The sequence below is a fragment of the Balaenoptera musculus genome, chromosome 1 (assembly GCF_009873245.2).
Source record: "Balaenoptera musculus isolate JJ_BM4_2016_0621 chromosome 1, mBalMus1.pri.v3, whole genome shotgun sequence".
In the NCBI taxonomy this organism is placed as follows: Eukaryota; Metazoa; Chordata; class Mammalia; order Artiodactyla; family Balaenopteridae; genus Balaenoptera; species Balaenoptera musculus.
In genome coordinates this window covers 4,644,686-4,662,195 of record NC_045785.1, presented here as the reverse complement: position 1 = coordinate 4,662,195, position 17,510 = coordinate 4,644,686, and the positions used below count along the sequence as shown (strand labels likewise).

Below are 17,510 nucleotides of genomic sequence, written 5' to 3'. Positions count from 1 at the left end.
GGCTTGGGCATCAGGGTAATAGTGGCCTCATAGGATGAGTTTGGAAGTGTTCCCTCTTCAATATTTTGGAAAAGTTTGAGAATTGATATTAGTTCTTTAAATGTCTGGAAGAATTCACCAGTGAATCCATCAGGTCCAAGGCATTTCTTTGTCAAGAGGTTTTTGATTACTAATTCAATCTCTTTACTAGTTATAGGTCTATTCAGATTTCCTATTAGATCATGATTCAGTCTTGGTAGATTTTGTATTTCTAGTCATTTGTCCATTTCATCTGTTTTCCAATTTTTCTATTTCTGTAGAATCAGTAGTAATATCTCCACTTTCATTTCTGATTTTAGTAATTTGAGTCTTCTTTCTTTTTTTCCTTAGTTAGTCTAGCCAAAGGTTTGTCGATTGTGTTGTCTTTTTGAAGAACCAACTTTTTTTTCACTAATTCTTTCTATTGTTTATCTGTTCTCTATCTCTGCTCTAATCTTTATGATTTCCTTCTCCTGCCAGCTTCAAGTTTAGTTTTTCTTCTTTTTCTAGTTTCTTTTTTTTTCTTTTATTTATTTTTTAATTAATTTTTATTAGAGTATAGTTGATTTACAAAGTTGGATTAGTTTCTGCTGTACAGCAAAGTGAATCAGTCATATATATACAGATATCCACACTTTTGTAGATTCTATTCCCATATAAGTCATTACAGAATATTGAATAGAGTTCCCTGTGATACACAGTAGGTTCTTATTGGCTATCTATTTTATATATAGTAGTGTGTATATGTCAATCCCAATCTCCCAATTTATCCCTCCCCCTCACCCCTTTGCCTCTTGGTAATCATAATTTTGTTCTCTACCTCCGTGGCTCTATTTCTGTTTTGTAAATAGGTTCATTTGTACCATTTTTTTTAGATTCCACATATAAGCAAAATATATTTGTCTTTCTCTGTCTGACTTACTTCACTCGGTATGACAATCTCTAGGTCCATCCATGTCGCTGCAAATGACATTATTTCGTTCTTTTCTAGTTTCTTAAAAGTTGTAAAGTTAGGGACTTCCCTGGTGGTGCAGTGGTTAAGAATCCACCTGCCAGTTCAGGGGATACGGGTTCGAGCCCTGGTGCAGGAAGATCCCACATGCCGCGGAGCAGCTAAGCCCATGCACCACAACTACTGAGCCTGTGCTCTAGAGCCCGTGAGCCACAACTGCTGAGCCCACGTGCCACAACTACTGAAGCCCGTGCACCTAGAGCCCATGCTTCGCAACAAGAAAAGCCACCACAATGAAGAGTAGCCCCCGCTCGCCACAACTAGCGAAAGCCCACACGCAGCAACAAAGACCCAATGCAGCCAAAAAAAAAAAAAGTTGGAAAGTTAGTTGTTGATATTTCCTTTTTCCATGCTGCGCAGCTTGAGGGATTTTAGTTCCCTGACCAGGGATTGAAACCGGGCCCTTGGCAGTGAGAGTGTAGAGTCCTAACCACTGGACTGCCAGGGAATTGAGATTTCCTGTTTTTTAATGTAAACATTTATAGCTATAAACTTCCCCCTTAGCACTGCATCCCATACGTTTTGGTATGTTGTGTTTCGTTTTCATTCATCTCTGAGTATTTTCTAATTTCCCTTGTGATTTTTTTTCTTTGATCTATTGGTCGTTTAAGAGTGTATTGTTTGTTACAAATTTGTGTCTTTTCCAGTTTTCCTTATGTAATTGATTTCTAATTTCATCCCATTGTGGTTGGAGAGGATACTTTGTATGATATCTTTTTTTTTTTAATAAATTTATTTATTTTATTTATTTATTTTTGGCTGCGTTGGGTCTTCGTTGCTGCACGCGGGCTTTCTCTAGTTGCGGTAAGCGGGGGCTACTCTTCGTTGCGGTGCACGGGCTTCTCATTGCGGTGGCTTCTCTTGTTGCGGAGCACGGGCTCTAGGCACACGGGCTTCAGTAGTTGTGGCCCACGGGCTCAGTAGTTGTGGCTCGCGGGCTCTAGAGCGCAGGTTCAGTAGTTGTGGTGCACAGGCTTAGTTGCTCCATGGCATGTGGGATCTTCCCAGACCAGGGCTCGAACCCGTGTCCCCTGCATTGGCAGGCGGATTCTTAACCACTGCGCCACCAGGGAAACCCCTTTGTATGATATCTATCTTTTAAAATCTATTGAGACTTAAATTGTGGCCTACCAAATGGTCAATCCTGGAAAATGTCCCATGTACACTTGAGAAGAATGTGTTTCTGTTGTTGGGTAGAATATTCTGTATGTGTCTTTTAGATCTAGTTGGTTCATTGTATTGTTCAAGTCCTCTATTGCCTTACTTATCTTTTGTCTGGTTATTAATAGGATGTTGAAGTCTCCACCTATTACTGTGAAACTCTATTTCTCTCCCTTCAGTTCTGTCAATTTTTGCTTTATGTATTTGATGGTCTGTCATTAGGTATATAAGTTTATAGTTATTCTTCTTGCTGTGTGAACCTTTTATTAATATGTAATGTCTTTCTTTGTGTCTTATAACCTTTTTAAAATTTATTTATTTTGTCTGCGTTGGATCTGTTGCTGCGCGCAGGCTTTCTCTAGTTGCAGCGAGCAGGGGCTAGTCTTCGTTGCAGTGCGTGGGCTTCTCATTGCAGTGGCTTCTCTTTGTTGAGGAGCACGGGCTCTTCGCATGCGGGCTTCAGTAGTTGTGGCACGCGGGCTCAGTAGTTGTGGCTCGTGGGCTCCAGAGTACAGGCTCAGTAGTTGTGGTGCACGGGCTTAGTTGCTCTGCAGCATGTGGGATCTTCCTGGACCAGGGCTCAAACCCATGTCCCTTGCATTGGCAGGCAGATTCTTAACCACTGCGCCACCAGGGAAGTCCCTTATAACCTTTTTTGATTTAATGTCTGTTCTGTCTGATATTAGTATAGCCACCCGTGCTCTATTTTGGTTACTATTTGCAAGGCATGTCTCTTTCCATCCTTTCACTTTCAACCTGTTTGTGTCTTTAAATCTCAATTGAGTCTTTTGTTGATAACATATAGTGTGGTCATGTGTTTTCATCCATTCTGCCAGTCTCTGTCATTTGATTAAGGAATTTAATCTATTGACATTTAAAGTAATTACTGATAAGAGGGACTATTTCTGTCACTTTGCTATTTGTTTCCTTTTTTTTAAAATTTATTTATTTATTTATTTTTGGCTGTGTTGGGTCTTCGTTTCTGTGTGAGGGCTTTCTCTAGCTGTGGCAAGCGGGGGCCACTCTTCATCGCGGTGCGCGGGCCTCTCACTGTCGCGGCCTCTCTTGTTGCGGAGCACAGGCTCCAGACGCGCAGGCTCGGTAATTGTGGCTCACGGGCCCAGCTGCTCCGCGGCGTGTGGGATCTTCCCAGACCAGGGCTCGAACCCGTGTCCCCTGCATTGGCAGGCGGATTCTCAACCACTGCACCACCAGGGAAGCCCTGCTGCTATTTGTTTTCTGTGGGCCGTTTTGTTTGTCCCTCATGTCCCACATAACTGTCTTTTGTGTTTAGCTGATTTTTTGTAGTGAAATGTTTTAATTCACCTCTCGTTTCCTTTTATGTATATTCTATAACTATTTCCTTTGTGGTCGCATTTAACACCTCAAATTGCATTTAACATCCTAAAGTTATAACAGTCTAATCTGAATTTATACCAGCTTAACTTCAATAATGTACCAAAACTCTGTTCTTTTACAGCTCTGTCCTACCTCTTTCAGTTATTGATGTCATAAAATTGCATTTTTATATATTGTATGTCTAAAAAATAAGCTAATGATCTTTTTTTTCTTTATTTATTTATTTATTTATTTATTTTTGGCTGTGTTGGGTCTTCGTTTCTGTGCGAGGGCTTTCTCTAGCTGTGGCAAGCGGGGGCCACTCTTCATCGCGGTGCGCGGGCCTCTCACTGTTGCGACCTCTCCCGTTGCGGAGCACAGGCTCCAGACACGCAGGCTCAGTGGTTATGGCTCATGGGCTTAGTTGCTCCGTGGCATGTGGGATCTTCCCAGACCAGGGCTCGAACCCGTGTCCCCTGCATTGGCAGGCAGATTCTTAACCACTGCGCCACCAGGGAAGCCCGATCATTTTTTATAATACGTTAGTCTCTTAAATTATGTAGAAATAAAATGTGAAATTACAAGCCAGAGTTATAAGACGAGCTTTTAGATTAATCTTTTTTTTTTTAAATGTGTTAGTCTCTTAAATCATTGAGAAAACAAGATGTGGAGTTATAAACCATTTTTATAATAACTCTAGCTTTTATAATTGCCCATGTATTTGCCTTTACTGAGATCTTTATTTCTTCATGTGGCTTTGAGTTACTGTCTGGTGTCCTTTCATTTCACCTGGCAGGACTCCCTTGAGCATTTCTTGCAGGCAGGTCTAGTATCTCACAGTAAGGGTCAAGGTTCACATTTTTGCGTATGAATATTCCCTTCTTCTAGCATCATTCATTGAAGAACTATCTTTTCCCCATTGCACTACCTTATATTGCACACCTTTGTCAAAAATCAACTGACTATATATATAGGGGTCTATTTGTAGACTCACTTCTGTTCCACTGATTTGTGTATCTGTTCTTTTACTGGTACCACCCTGTCTTGATTACCATAGCCATATAATAAATCTTTTCTTTTTTTATTTTTTATAAATTTATTTATTTTATTATTTATTTTTATTTTTGGCTGCGTTGGGTCTTCAGTGCTCTGTGTGGACTTTAGTTACGGCGAGCGGGGGCTACTCTTCATTGCGGTACGCGGGCTTCTCATTGCGGTTGCTTCTCTTGTTGGGAGCACAGGCTCTAGGCTTGCGGGCTTCAGTAGTTGTGGCATGTGGGCTCAGTAGTTGTGGCTTGTGGACTCTAGAGCGCAGGCTCAGTAGTTGTGGCGCACGGGCTTAGTTGCTCTGCAGCATGTGGGATCTTCCCGGGTCAGGGCTCGAACCCGTGTCCCTTGCATTGACAGGCGGATTCTTAACCACTGCGCCACCAGGGAGGCCCCCATATGATAAATCTTAAAGTCCAGTAATGTGAGTCCTCCAGTTCTTCTTCAAAGTTATTTTGGTTAGTAAAATAACTAGGAAAGTAAATTTCTTTTTGCTCCATATCATTTTTCCATATAAATTTTAGAATTGGCTTGTCAGTTTCTACCAAAAAAAGCTGGGATTTTCACTGGATTGCATTGAATCTATAGGTTGCTTTGGGGAAATCTGACATCTGAACAATACTGAATCTGCTGATGCATGAAGGCAGCTTATCTCTCCATTATTTTTGGTCTTCTTTAATTCCTTTCAGCAGTGCATTGTAGTTTTCAGTGTATGGGTCTTGCAGTTGTTAAATTTATCTCTAAGTAGTTCATGTTTGTTAATGATACTTTAAATGGTATTGTCCTTTTAAGTTTCAATTTTTAGTATATAGAAATAAATTGTATGGGAAGGGGGAGGGGTGAGATGTGACAGGGTGAGAGAGTGTCATGGACATATATACACTACCAAATGTAAAATAGATAGCTAGTGGGAAGCAGCCGCGTAGCACAGGGACAGTGCTTTGTGACCACCAAGAGGGGTGGGATAGGGAGGGAGATGCAAGAGGGAAGAGATATGGGAACATATGTATATGTATAACTGATTCACTTTGTTATAAAGCAGAAACTAACACACCATTGTAAAGCAATTATACTTCAGTAAAGATGTTTTAAAAAAAAATTAAATTAAATTAAATTTTAAAAAAAAAGAAATAAATTGATGTTTGCCTGTTGATCCTGTATCCCATGACCTTGCTAAAATCACTTAGTAGGTTTTTTTGTAGATTCTTTATGATTTTCTACATAGACAACATCTGCATATACAGATATTTTTATTTTTTAATATGTTTGCCTTGAATTTCTTTTTTGTGCTTTATTGCATTTTTGTATTGTATAGCATCTAATCCAGCAGCTTTAACAGACCACTAAACTCTACAGGTCTCTAGGGACCTTTTCACTATGAATCTTATGGTACATAAAGGTTGAATTTATAATAGATTTACTTTCCATTGAAATTATAACCAGATGATTGAGATGATGAAACTTTTCACACTTAAAGCACAATACATCTCTTAATTTTATAATGAATTTTAGAAACAAGTACGTAACTTTAGGCATCGTTTTTAATGATATCACATATTTTGAAATGATATCAGTGTTTTTACGATAGTGAAAGAGTTTATCATTTATGAAATATCGAACCAGTGACCTTAGCTATTCAGTTATGATAAAAGGCCCAATCTAACCTTTCATTGAATGTGGTATTTATTAAAAATGAAACTTCTTGTTTCTGTTACTTAATCAGTAGCACGTTAAGCCATTTATTAATATGATTAAAGAAGGTATTGCGGACTAGACACTCTACTCCCTTGTCATCTGGTTTAGTTTTAACAACCAGGAAATAGCAGTCTAACCTAAAGTCAGTCAAGTCTATCTAATCCTGCACTTGTAATTTTTATGAGATGCTGGACAGAGCAATTAAAATTTGCAGAAAGAGAATAATTTGTAATGGCTACTCAGGAAGGAACAAGCCCCTTTTACATCGTTACATAAGTAAACCTATCTGGAGAAGACACATTTAATTTGCCATTAGTTAACTATTCTTTATTTGCTTAAAACAATGGGATTTGGCACGGGTGGCATATTGGTAAGTGTAGCAGGGAATGCGTTGCATAATTGACATGAGCGTGGAAAGAAGCCTACGGTAGGAGAAAGAAAAGGGAACCACAGAGATCCCAGAGATGGGAACGTTTAGTCTTGTGTTTTTATTGAAATAGAATACATGTATAGAAAAGTGCACGTCATAAGCATGCAGGTCAGTGAATTTTCACAAACGTGGGCCCCTTCATGAATGAATGTTCCTATCATCTTCACACCAGGGCTGTGCCTTCTCTCTGAATTGTCCCAGTTTCAGTATTCATGCTGCCAAAAGGATATCAAAGTTGAATTGTGACAGTAATGATAGCTACAGTGATTAAATTCCTCACGTGTGCAAGGCATTGTTAAGAGCTTGTATGCGTATTAGCTCATTTACTCCTCAAAGGAATTGTGAGGGGGTACTGTTGTCTTCAGTTTCAAGATGAGAAAACAGAGAAAAGGTTCTAGAAGAGCGACAGTGAGTAGGTGTTTGCTGTGTGCTGGGCGCTGTAGGGAGCACTGTGTGGTCACCGTCTCATCTCACTTCCACGCCGCCCCCAGCATACTTGTCAGCCCCGTCAGCAGGTGAGAAAGCCGGTGAGAAAGCCGAGGGTCGGAACGCTCATTAGCTTGAAGCCTGCGTTCTTAACCACCGCCGGAAGGCTGGCGTGTGACACCAGAGGAAATCCTACAGATGGCCAGATGCAGAGAAAGGGGGAGGACGGCCATCTACAAATTGTTCAGGAGTGTGATTCCCAAAGGCTACACCAAAGAGGAGATGGAGAAAGAGATTAGTGCTGGCACGGGGCAGACGTCTGCCTAATCCTTGGAGGCAAAAGGATGCTCAGTCAACAAGGTCCTTGACCATTTTCCAGTGAAGTAGTTAATGGAAACTGTCAAGAAGCTGCTGATTAAAAACACTGATGTGCGCCTGTGCCTATAGTCGAACCGTGAGGGTCCTGTCTGCGTTAAAGGACAGCTGAGTGGCCTGGGTCTAGCAGAGCTTTTCTCATGACAGAGCCACGTCCAGTTAGAGCTGGGAAGGCCCGCAGAGGTCATCCACCCAACCACCCACTCCTCGGATGGAGAAAGTGGCCCGAGAGTGGCACCTGGGTCCTCACAGCCTCTCCTCCCGGGCACGTGGGACTGACACACGTAACGTTCCAGTAACAGTTATTGTCTTCCTGTTGGGAGTTCTGCAGAATTCCTTGTTTAAGATCTCTGGTAAACTTGCACAGATTTCCTGGCATCAGAATCACTTGGCCCTATAGAAAATATCTAAATTTCAGGCCAAAAATTATCACTGAAGTAAGGTTTTGCCTTTTTTCATTGGTAAAAATCATTCGTTACTCCTGGAATTGGAAGATATTGAAAAATTGTGGACATTAAAGAAAAATACAGTTTAACGTCTTCCCTCGTAACCTTGATGCCTTGAGTAATCGTGTCCCTGTGACCGCTCTCCTGTGTACCCGTGTTCCCGGACCTGATCCCAGAACATCGTTCATCCTCAGCTTCCTCAGTGGGGACCTGGTCCCATTCCTCTACCCAGGGAGCTGGCTTCTCAGGCCCCTCTGGCATGTTGTCAGTGACCCAGAATTTGCTTCTGTTGTCAAAACGGTGGGGTTGCCTCGCAGAATAAAATGTTATTTACTTGAGAAATCATCTGGACAGAGCTGTCCATTTGGCATCACCTCTGACAGACCAGAATGGTCCCTGGGGTTGGTATAATATCAGACATAGTACTTCCCCAAAACACACCTGAGGGCCCTGCCAGAGAGATGGCACAGTGTTCCTAGAGCCTCTGACGAAGTCTGTTTCTGAGAACTTGGCGGCTGAGAGGCAGGCGAAGTAGAAAGTGGATTTGTCATCCCTCTTCCTTCCTCCCTTCTGTGCAGTTAAAACACACCCAGAGCCCATTTCACCCTTTGTGTCATCTGTGCTCTTCTTATGGTGCATTTTCCCCTCAAATTGATTACTTACAAGAATTGGAGAGGTGTATGTTTTGGGTAGTGACCCTTTGGGTGCTGGGGGTGGGAAGGCTTTTTACTGTAGGATAGTAAAGCATTCTTGCCTGCTTTATGTGCTACCTTTTAGAATTAGAGGTTGAATAGAAATGTGTGTTGATTTGACAATTCTATGTCTTTGATTTTTTAAGGGTGAATATTCATTGAGTTTCCTTTGTCAGAAAACGGATTAAACGCATGGCATTTCTGTCTAATGGTATATAGCTTTTTTCCTTTCTGAACAAATTCTTTGTTGAGAGTCCCTTGGCAGGATTGACTTTAAATAACTCAGGTTAAAGAGCAAGCAGGTCTCTGTGACGTTTCTCATTTCCGCTCAGAGCACGGAGAACCAGGGTAGGGACACAAGCTTTCATTTCATCTGATAGCAGCATTTCCCAGCAAAACACAGTTGCTATCGATGTACATAATTGATCACTTTATTAACTGTGGAAAAAAGGGGCCTTATTGAAGTAGTAAAGCATAACTTCATTATGTCCTATGTGTAGAGAGCAAACGTGTTGGAAAGTGGCTGACAGCTTCCCGTTTCAAGGCTGATTCTGACCATGATAATATTTAAGTAGCGTTGATTGTTCTCTAATTGGGTTTTTCCTTCTGTAGGCCACTTCCGAAGAGCTGAAAGCGGCCTACCGAAGGCTGTGTATGCTTTACCATCCTGACAAGCACAGAGACCCGGAGCTCAAATTGCAGGCGGAGCGACTGTTTAACCTCGTTCACCAGGCTTATGAAGGTCAGTGCGGGGCTTGGCTCTATAGAAACACCCTGGTAGCAGACACTCAATTTTTAAGAGGCTTGATTTGTAGAGGATAGAAAAAGAGAGTCCTTAGAGGTGTATAAAAGAGGTGGTTAGTTTAGTGCTTTTTACTGACAGGGACCTTTGAAAGAGTAGTATTTTGCTTTGGAAATCAATACGTGTCCAGTAAGTAGAAAATGAGGCTGCAGGTGAAGTAATAGTCCAGCGTCTGAATTGCAAGGGAATACTCCAGCTTTAAATCATTTACTAGTTTTCTTCTAAAGGGAACTCTTAGAGGTAAAAGGCTGGTCACTACAGACAAGCTCTCTTTGTTCTCTTTTTTTTGTGAGAAGATACAAAGAACATTTTTTCCATCTGAAAGTGATTTTATTGGTTCTGTAGCATTCAGTTAAGGAAAGGTACTAACAAAAGGAAGAAAATGGTGTTAAGCCTAACAGGAAATGAAATCAAGTAATTCAGATTTTTATATTTATATCTTATGTATTTCAGAAAAAGTTTTGTAATATATTTGTTTATGAAATATTAAAATCACTAATAGGTACAGTTTCTGTTTGAGATGATGAAAAAGTTCTAGAAATAGATTGTGGTGATGGTTACACAACATTGTGAATTTATTTAACACCACTGAATTGTACACTTAAACATGGTTAAAATGATCAATTTTATGTTATGTGTATTATACCACTATTTTTAAAATTAAAATTAAAAAAGTATGAAATCACTCTTAGGATCTATGCCAAGTAAAGTAAGTTATTCATTCCAGAGCCATTTGGTGATTTGCTCCTTAATTAGGTAGACCGAAAATTAGATTTTCTTTACAAAATAAAGACTTCTCATTGTGGACATAAAGGCGTATTGCTGTATTCACTATAATTTTACCAGAAAGTTAGATTTCAATGAACAGTAAAACTGAGACTGTGACACATATGTGTGTACAGTCAGCCTGTGTCTTCACCAAATGTAACTTTTCAGGCTACTTATCTGGTCTGAATAAAGCTTGACCAAAAACTCGTTCCTTTTATTGTATTTGGTTGTCTGAATTACCCACATACTGGATTGTATTGTTTTGGAGATTTGGGGAAGAGTTAACAGAAAAACCCTACCAGTGCTTGTGAAAATTCTGCAGCAGCAGACCTGGCCCCAGCGTTTGGCCTAAAGGGAGACTGAGATGGTGAATAAATAATTCCCTATTAAATCCTAGAGATCAGCTCAAGAAGTTTGGCTCCCAAGTTTTCCGGTGGTCCGCATTTCTTTCTTCCTCATTAGATTTGAATATGGATAGAGTCATTTACATCATTTTTAATTAATTAATTTTATTTATTTATTTATGGCTGTGTTGGGTCTTCGTTTCTGTGCGAGGGCTTTCTCTAGTTGTGGCAAGCGGGGGCCACTCTTCATCGCGGTGCACTGGCCTCTCACTATCGCGGCCTCTCTTGTTGCGGAGCACAGGCTCCAGACGCACAGGCTCAGTAATTATGGCTCATGGGCCCAGCTGCTCTGTGGCATGTGGGATCTTCACAGACCAGGGCTCGAACCCGTGTCCCCTGCGTTAGCAGGCAGATTCTCAACCACTGCGCCACCAGGGAAGCCCCCATCATTTTTAATTAGACCTAAAAATATATGGGAAATCTCAGGCGGGGTAAAGATTCAAAGGTCTTGAACAGAAGTTGGCCCAGCAGAGGAGGGAGGTAATGACTGTTTGCTGTATGGATGTTCAGGTTCGGTTTGGAGGTCCTTTGAACAGCTCTCGCCCTCACTGAACAGTCTTTTTCTGATGTACTTTAGGTGACATGGCCGACACCACAGTGAGAGGTGTTTGTGTCTTTTAAAAATGATTTACAAATAAAGAAGAGAGGCACCCCAAAACAAACAAACAAACCCCTACATAATAATGTCAGGTTTTTCTGGTCAGAGCCTGTCCCTAGTTTTACATTAGGCTCTGTTAGAAACTGGGATTCACTCTCTTAAGCCAAGGTACTTTATAGACTGTGGCGGAAACTCACTCGGTGCTTTTAAAAACAACTGTCCTTTAGAGATGCAGGGTCAGTGCACCTCACAACGAAGAGTAGCTTGGACTCGAAAAATCCGATGTTTCTCAGTTGTAGCCACCTTTAAACATGTCCTCGCTTGGATCTGGGGAACAATTAGGAGGAAAGACACATTGGGAATGAGGGGGTCTCTGGGAAGATTGTGGCTGGAAAGAGAAGAACAAAAAGAGGTGGCCTTGCCTGGTGGTATTGTGGTCAGGACTGAAAGGTGAATTTTGTGCTCTGTAAACATGTTTGGTGTTTAACTTGCAGTGCTCAGTGACCCCCAAACCAGAGCCATCTACGATATCTATGGCAAGAGAGGACTGGAAATGGAAGGATGGGAGGTAAGAGAAACTTTGTGTCTCGTGTCCCAGGAACATCACTCAACAGCTACAGAACAACAGCCCCCAAATCCTGCAACCTGCGGTGATGCCTTTGAGAATATGTGAAGACATCAGAGTCCTCTTCTCGCCTTTATATTTTGGTTTAAGGAATTGGGTTCTACACTTGGCTTTGCCACTTTGTAACTCTGTGAACTTGGGACAGTTAGTCATCCAACTTGTCCTCCGTTTCCTAACCCATCAGGTGAATAGGAAGAGGGATGGACTAGACCAGTAATTTTTAACCCAGGGGAGGGAGCAGGCCGGTCAGGGGGTGATGGTAGATGGTTTCTGCAAGGGCACAGTTCCTACACGTACCCTCCTTCCACACGTATACTTCCTTCCCCCCTCCACGGCCCTGAGCCCCTCTTTCCACCCGAGGTTACAACTGAATCTAGGAAGTGTTTGTTGGCGCTGTGTTGTGCGTGTGAACAAAACGGAAGCACGGAAAAGTTGAGAACTACTGGATTAAATTGTCTATAATGACCCTTCCAACTCTAATGGGCTGTGCTATTAGAATGTTATAAATATAGTGAGTAAAACAAAATAAATAGCAGGTATCTATGAAATAGGTTACCTGGACAGCCATACCATGTGGGACCTATCACTAAAATTCAGAAGGTTCTGTTTTCTTTCACTCTGCCACTGAGTAGTCTTAGAGCCTTGGGCAAGTCGTTTGACTGCTTTGTACTTCCGTGTTATGACCTAAAAAATAATGATATGTGGATCAAGTAGAAGAATTAATATGAAAATTTCTTGTAAAACTCTGTATTGCTGTAAGTACATATAGGTGTTATTACTTAATTTCATTACAGAAACTTGGTTCTGATGCCCAAGAAATTGTGGTAGGCTGTTAACGTTAAATTAACTATCATTGAGTTATTTTTTCATCATCATGTAAGCTTTCCCTTGAAGTTCTTTTGGTATTTGCTTTCGCGCGTGCATGACTGTCTATTCTAATTTTAGGATGAAAACCTTCTAAAGGCCTTTGGATACGGACTGGAACAGAAGTGAAATGGGGTTCTGTTGCCGTTTCCACCACTGCTTGATATTGGTGGCTTATGGGCCATTTCCAACCTATAGCCATGTTTTGGTTACCCACAGAGTGAATTGTAGTTGCTGACATTTGAAACTTAGGAGGCTTTGCAGGAAAATCCAGTCTCTTATCTTCTCTGGAAAAATCAGAAGACCTGGTAACGCTGTGTCTAAATTCCCCTCTGAGGCAACAGTCACCCAGGTCTGAGGAGCCCCTGCCGTTGGACTGGACCGTGCTGCCCAGTTTGCCCCAGCCCCTGCCGCTCCCTCCACCCGTCCGCACGCCCCGCCTGGCTCCCAGCGGGCATTTGGCTTCTGGCCTTTGGCTCAGTGGAAATAGAAGTGCATCACGTCACATTAGTTCATGGTAGCAAAGTGTTGGGTCTAGTGGCTTAGAATTTTTTTCATCAGAAAAGGAAAATAGGGCTTCCCTGGTGGCGCAGTGGTTGAGAATCTGCCTGCCAATGCAGGGGACACGGGTTCGAGCCCTGGGCTGGGAGGATCCCACATGCCGCGGAGCAGCTGGGCCCGTGAGCCACAACTACTGAGCCTGCGCGTCTGGAGCCTGTGCTCCACAACAAGAGAGGCCGCGACAGTGAGAGGCCCGCGCGCCGCGATGAAGAGTGGCCCCCGCTTGCCACAACCAAAGAAAGCCCTCACACAGAAACGAAGACCCAACACAGCCAAAAATAAATAAATAAATAAATAAATTTAAAAACAAACAAAAAGGAAAATAGAATCCTGTTGAATTTACTAAGTTTCTCCTCATGCCCCAGGTTAAAGCTCCCTTGTGTTTTGAAGCCGTGGGTTGGTTACAGTTTTTCACGGCAGCAGTCAGGGCCACTGAAATGCTGTAGGCCTCTCTTATGTATCCCCTCTTCAGAGTCTAGGTTTTTCATTCCCAGCAGCATTCTTCCCACTCAGTGGAGCAGCGGGGTAACGTCTTCCTGGCAGAATATCGCATGGTTTCCTATCAGCAAACCAAATTATCTCCCCATTAGAAACAGAGAAAAACCATACACACTGTCGTGATTATAAAAGTATGCAGGCAGTCATAGGCGGTGACTGGATAAGCTTTTATATTCATATTTTTTAGTAGACGACTTTAAGGGAATCAAGTTCTCATCGATCAGAATTGGCTTTTTTTTTTTTTTTTTTGCATCAATACTAAGCCTTCACTGATGATAAAAATGCCTTGAGGCTTCCCTGGTGGCGCAGTGGTTGAGAATCTGCCTGCCAGTGCAGGGGACACGGGTTCGAGCCCTGGTCTGGGAAGATCCCACATGCCGCGGAGCAACTGGGCCCATGAGCCACAACTACTGAGCCTGCGCGTCTGGAGCCTGTGCTCCACAACAAGAGAGGCCACGACAGTGAGAGGCCCACGCACTGCGATGAAGAGTGGCCCCCACTTGCCGCAACTAGAGAAAGCCCTCGCACAGAAACGAAGACCCAACACAGCCAAAAATAAATTAATTTAAAAAAAAAAAATGTCTTGAAGGAAAAGTACAGGAAGGTACCTCCTCAGATACTTACTGAGAAGAGATGTATGGGTGCCTAATGTGTAATAGGAGAACTGAGCCCACTGTGAAGGAAAAGTCTCGCTGAACTCGAGCACTTTGTGGAGGTGGCATCGCCGTTCCCTTGAGGAATTCTGCAGCTGGTGGCTTTTTCAGTATGAGGGTTCTCTCGTTTCAGTCACAGCCTCCACCCCAAGGAGGAAGCTGTGTTCCCTTCACGCTATTGCTAGTATTTTTAGACTATTAAACTTTTCCACTTGCTGACCGGTGTCCATCTGCCACGTGTCCGTCAGTCTAAACCCACGGGTAGTCAGGGAGGGATGGAGGACACGGGTGAAGCCCGTAGTGTTTGGGACGCCTTCAATCCAAAAATGCCAAAGCAGCCACAGACGTGGCGGTCACTCCTGTCCCAGCTCTGGCATCATCCCCTTCTGCTGGTGGAAGCTGGGGATGAAACTGAGCGTTTATAGGTTGCATCAAATGTTGACCCTGTTTTCAGGCACTAGGTAGGTTTTTAGTCTTTGTCTCTTCTCTTTTTTTTAACCTTCAAGAGACCTCGTCATGCTCTGGCAGGATTCCAAAGGAATGAGATGCAACCATTCCCAGCTCGTAACACCAGCCTTTTGATTTCTTAAAGTCGCAAGTCGCAGTGTTTGTGCGGATACCCATGTTTCAAATGAAGTTGGCCTCTTCAGAATGGCAAAAATCCAGCTTTGAGCGGTGAATGTTCAGACAGTATTGAGTCTGGTAACAGCTGGCAAGTGGAGTGGAAACCATACAAGTCGGAGGGGGCTTGCAGACGTCAGATTACATTTAGAGGAGCAGCCTTTGGCCCGGATCATCCACACTTTAGTTTTTGTCTGCAGTCCTTTACCTTTATCCATATCTCACTTTTCCCTGCCTCTTTGACATCATTCTTTTTTTTTTCCAGGAAAGGTCAATTGGTACAAATCATAACCCAAACATAGAGGTTGCAATTCTGCCAGCTTTGTGGCCTGGTAAAACTGCTTTTCAACACTCCTATGGAAGCTTCATCAGACTTTACCAAGCCAACGTGCTGGCTAACATGTACGACAAATTCTGTCCTGTCTAGGTTCCACTTCCAAGCAATGGCATCAGGCACCCCACCCAGTTTTACTGAATGTGACAGTTGTTTCTATGACCATTGGAGTCTTTAAAGTGCAGCTGCATTTTAGGACAATACTTCTCCAAATACAAAAGCTTGCTGTTAAAAACTCCACGCTGCTTTTGTCTTATGAACTGTACTGCATCTTCATATTTCATTCCACCTTCAATTAACACTAGGGCGACAAGCACTGGAGCTCTCCCAAGGCCTGCAACACAATGAACAGCAATTGCAACAACCAGCGTCTTCACAAAACTTAATTTTCACAAGACTTAACCAATCATCAACAATCTGGTTAGATGGTGGTACGCCATCATCAGAAGGCCAATCAAGAACATGGATGCGTTCTTTCTCCACAAGAGTAGTGTCATAAGTTGCTTCACATACTCTTACTATTGTGGTAACTCCATACTTCTTAAGTTCCTCTATAAATTTGTTTAAGGTCGCATTAGTTGGATTGTGTGTAATAAGAAATCTCATGTTCTCGTAAGTGATTTCCACAGAAGCTGGGTGGTTCATTCGATCCATGTTAATTTAGTTAAAAAACACTCAATAGGGTTATGAAAGAATTTTAAAAATTGAATACAGAAATGGTGCAAAGACACTGAGTCTACTTCAATACACTCCACTTGAAATTCTCAGTGGTTTTGAATATGAAGTTGGGAGTAATGGGAAATGAAATGACCCTCCTAACAAGAAGCAGCAATTCTTCAATCCAGTAATACTGAGGCAGTAGAAAGGAAGTGCACTGAGGTTTGCCCTGTCTAGGTCAGAACTCTTGTAAAAAATGCTCTGTGGATTTCAATTCAACACTTCTGTGTCCAGGTTCACCACTCTTATGGGGGCTTCTTGGTGGAGTAGTAATGAAGTTATACAGTTCACTTGTCTGCATAGAGGTTGTGCTGTGCCTGGCAATAATCTCCACTGCCCTTCAGAAACTCCATAAATGTGTGACCAAGAACACCACAGAACTGAGGAATATATCTACTCATTGAAGATTGTGGCCTAATCATACAGCCGGTCCCGAGGCGGCAGTGACACGGGCAGCGGTGGCAGGGCAGGGGCGGCGGCTTCACGGGCCGCAGCGGGGGAACCGGACTCTATCTACCTGACATCATTCTTAGAGTGTCTAGGAAAGTCAGCCTGCATTAAGAGCTGTAATATGGTCAAGGTCATGAAAACGAAGACAGGAACTCCCACAGATGGGAGGAGACTAACAAGACATGTGACTAAATACAATCCTGGGTCCTGGATCAGATCCTAGGGCATAACAGCGACGTTTGTGGAAAGACACGTGAAATCCCAGAAGTCTGGGTTTAGTTAGTAGTAATGTACTAATCTTGGTTTCCTAGATTTGACAGATGTTTGTTCCATGGTTCTGTCAGACGTTAACATTTGGGGGAGGCTCGGTGAAGGGTAGACGAGAACTTTCTGTACTATCTTTGTAACTTCTCTAAAGTTCTAAATAATTTTCTAAAATTATTCCAAAATAAAAAGTTGACTCACTAGAATCATAGAATTTTCAAACCAGACAGCACCTCAGGAATCGTGTAGTTTTAATCCCCCTCATTTATAGGAGGAAACTGAAGCTTAGAGAGTGCAGTGACTCACCTGAGGTCTCCCAGGAGGTTCAGGTGGTGTCGGAGAGCCTAGGTCTCTGTCCTCTTCCCACTGTGCCACCTGCTTTTACAGGTCTCTCTACAGAGACCTCATCTACAGAGTAAGTCATCCTAACTAGCACAGGGTAGACCTAGTTGGTAAATGATCAAGGTGCACAGTACAGGTATATGGATACATGGGCGGCATATGATACACTCTGTTGATGAAAAACATTGAAATTGTCTATGGTCAACTAATCTATGACAAAGGAGGCAAGGATATACAATGGAGAAAAGACGGTCTCCTCAATAAGTGGTGCTGGGAAAACTGGACAGCTACATGCAAAAGAATGAAATTAAAACACTCCCTAACACCATACACAAAAATAAACTCAAAGTGGGTTAGAGACCTAAATGT

The 17,510-nt window shown here is 42.4% G+C and overlaps 1 protein-coding gene and 1 pseudogene across 1 annotated transcript in view; one reads left to right on the top strand and one right to left on the bottom strand.

Moving 5' to 3' along the window:
• The window catches only part of DNAJC11 (DnaJ heat shock protein family (Hsp40) member C11), a 68,320-nt gene that overhangs the window by 17,055 nt on the left and 33,755 nt on the right, over nt 1-17,510 (top strand). Inside the window, exons 2-3 of the mRNA XM_036859584.1 lie at nt 9,253-9,382; nt 11,707-11,780. Of these exons, the coding sequence (XP_036715479.1) occupies nt 9,253-9,382; nt 11,707-11,780 (204 nt within the window). The remainder of the gene's footprint in view (nt 1-9,252; nt 9,383-11,706; nt 11,781-17,510) is intronic.
• On the bottom strand, nt 14,376-16,791 carry LOC118898876 (annotated as a pseudogene).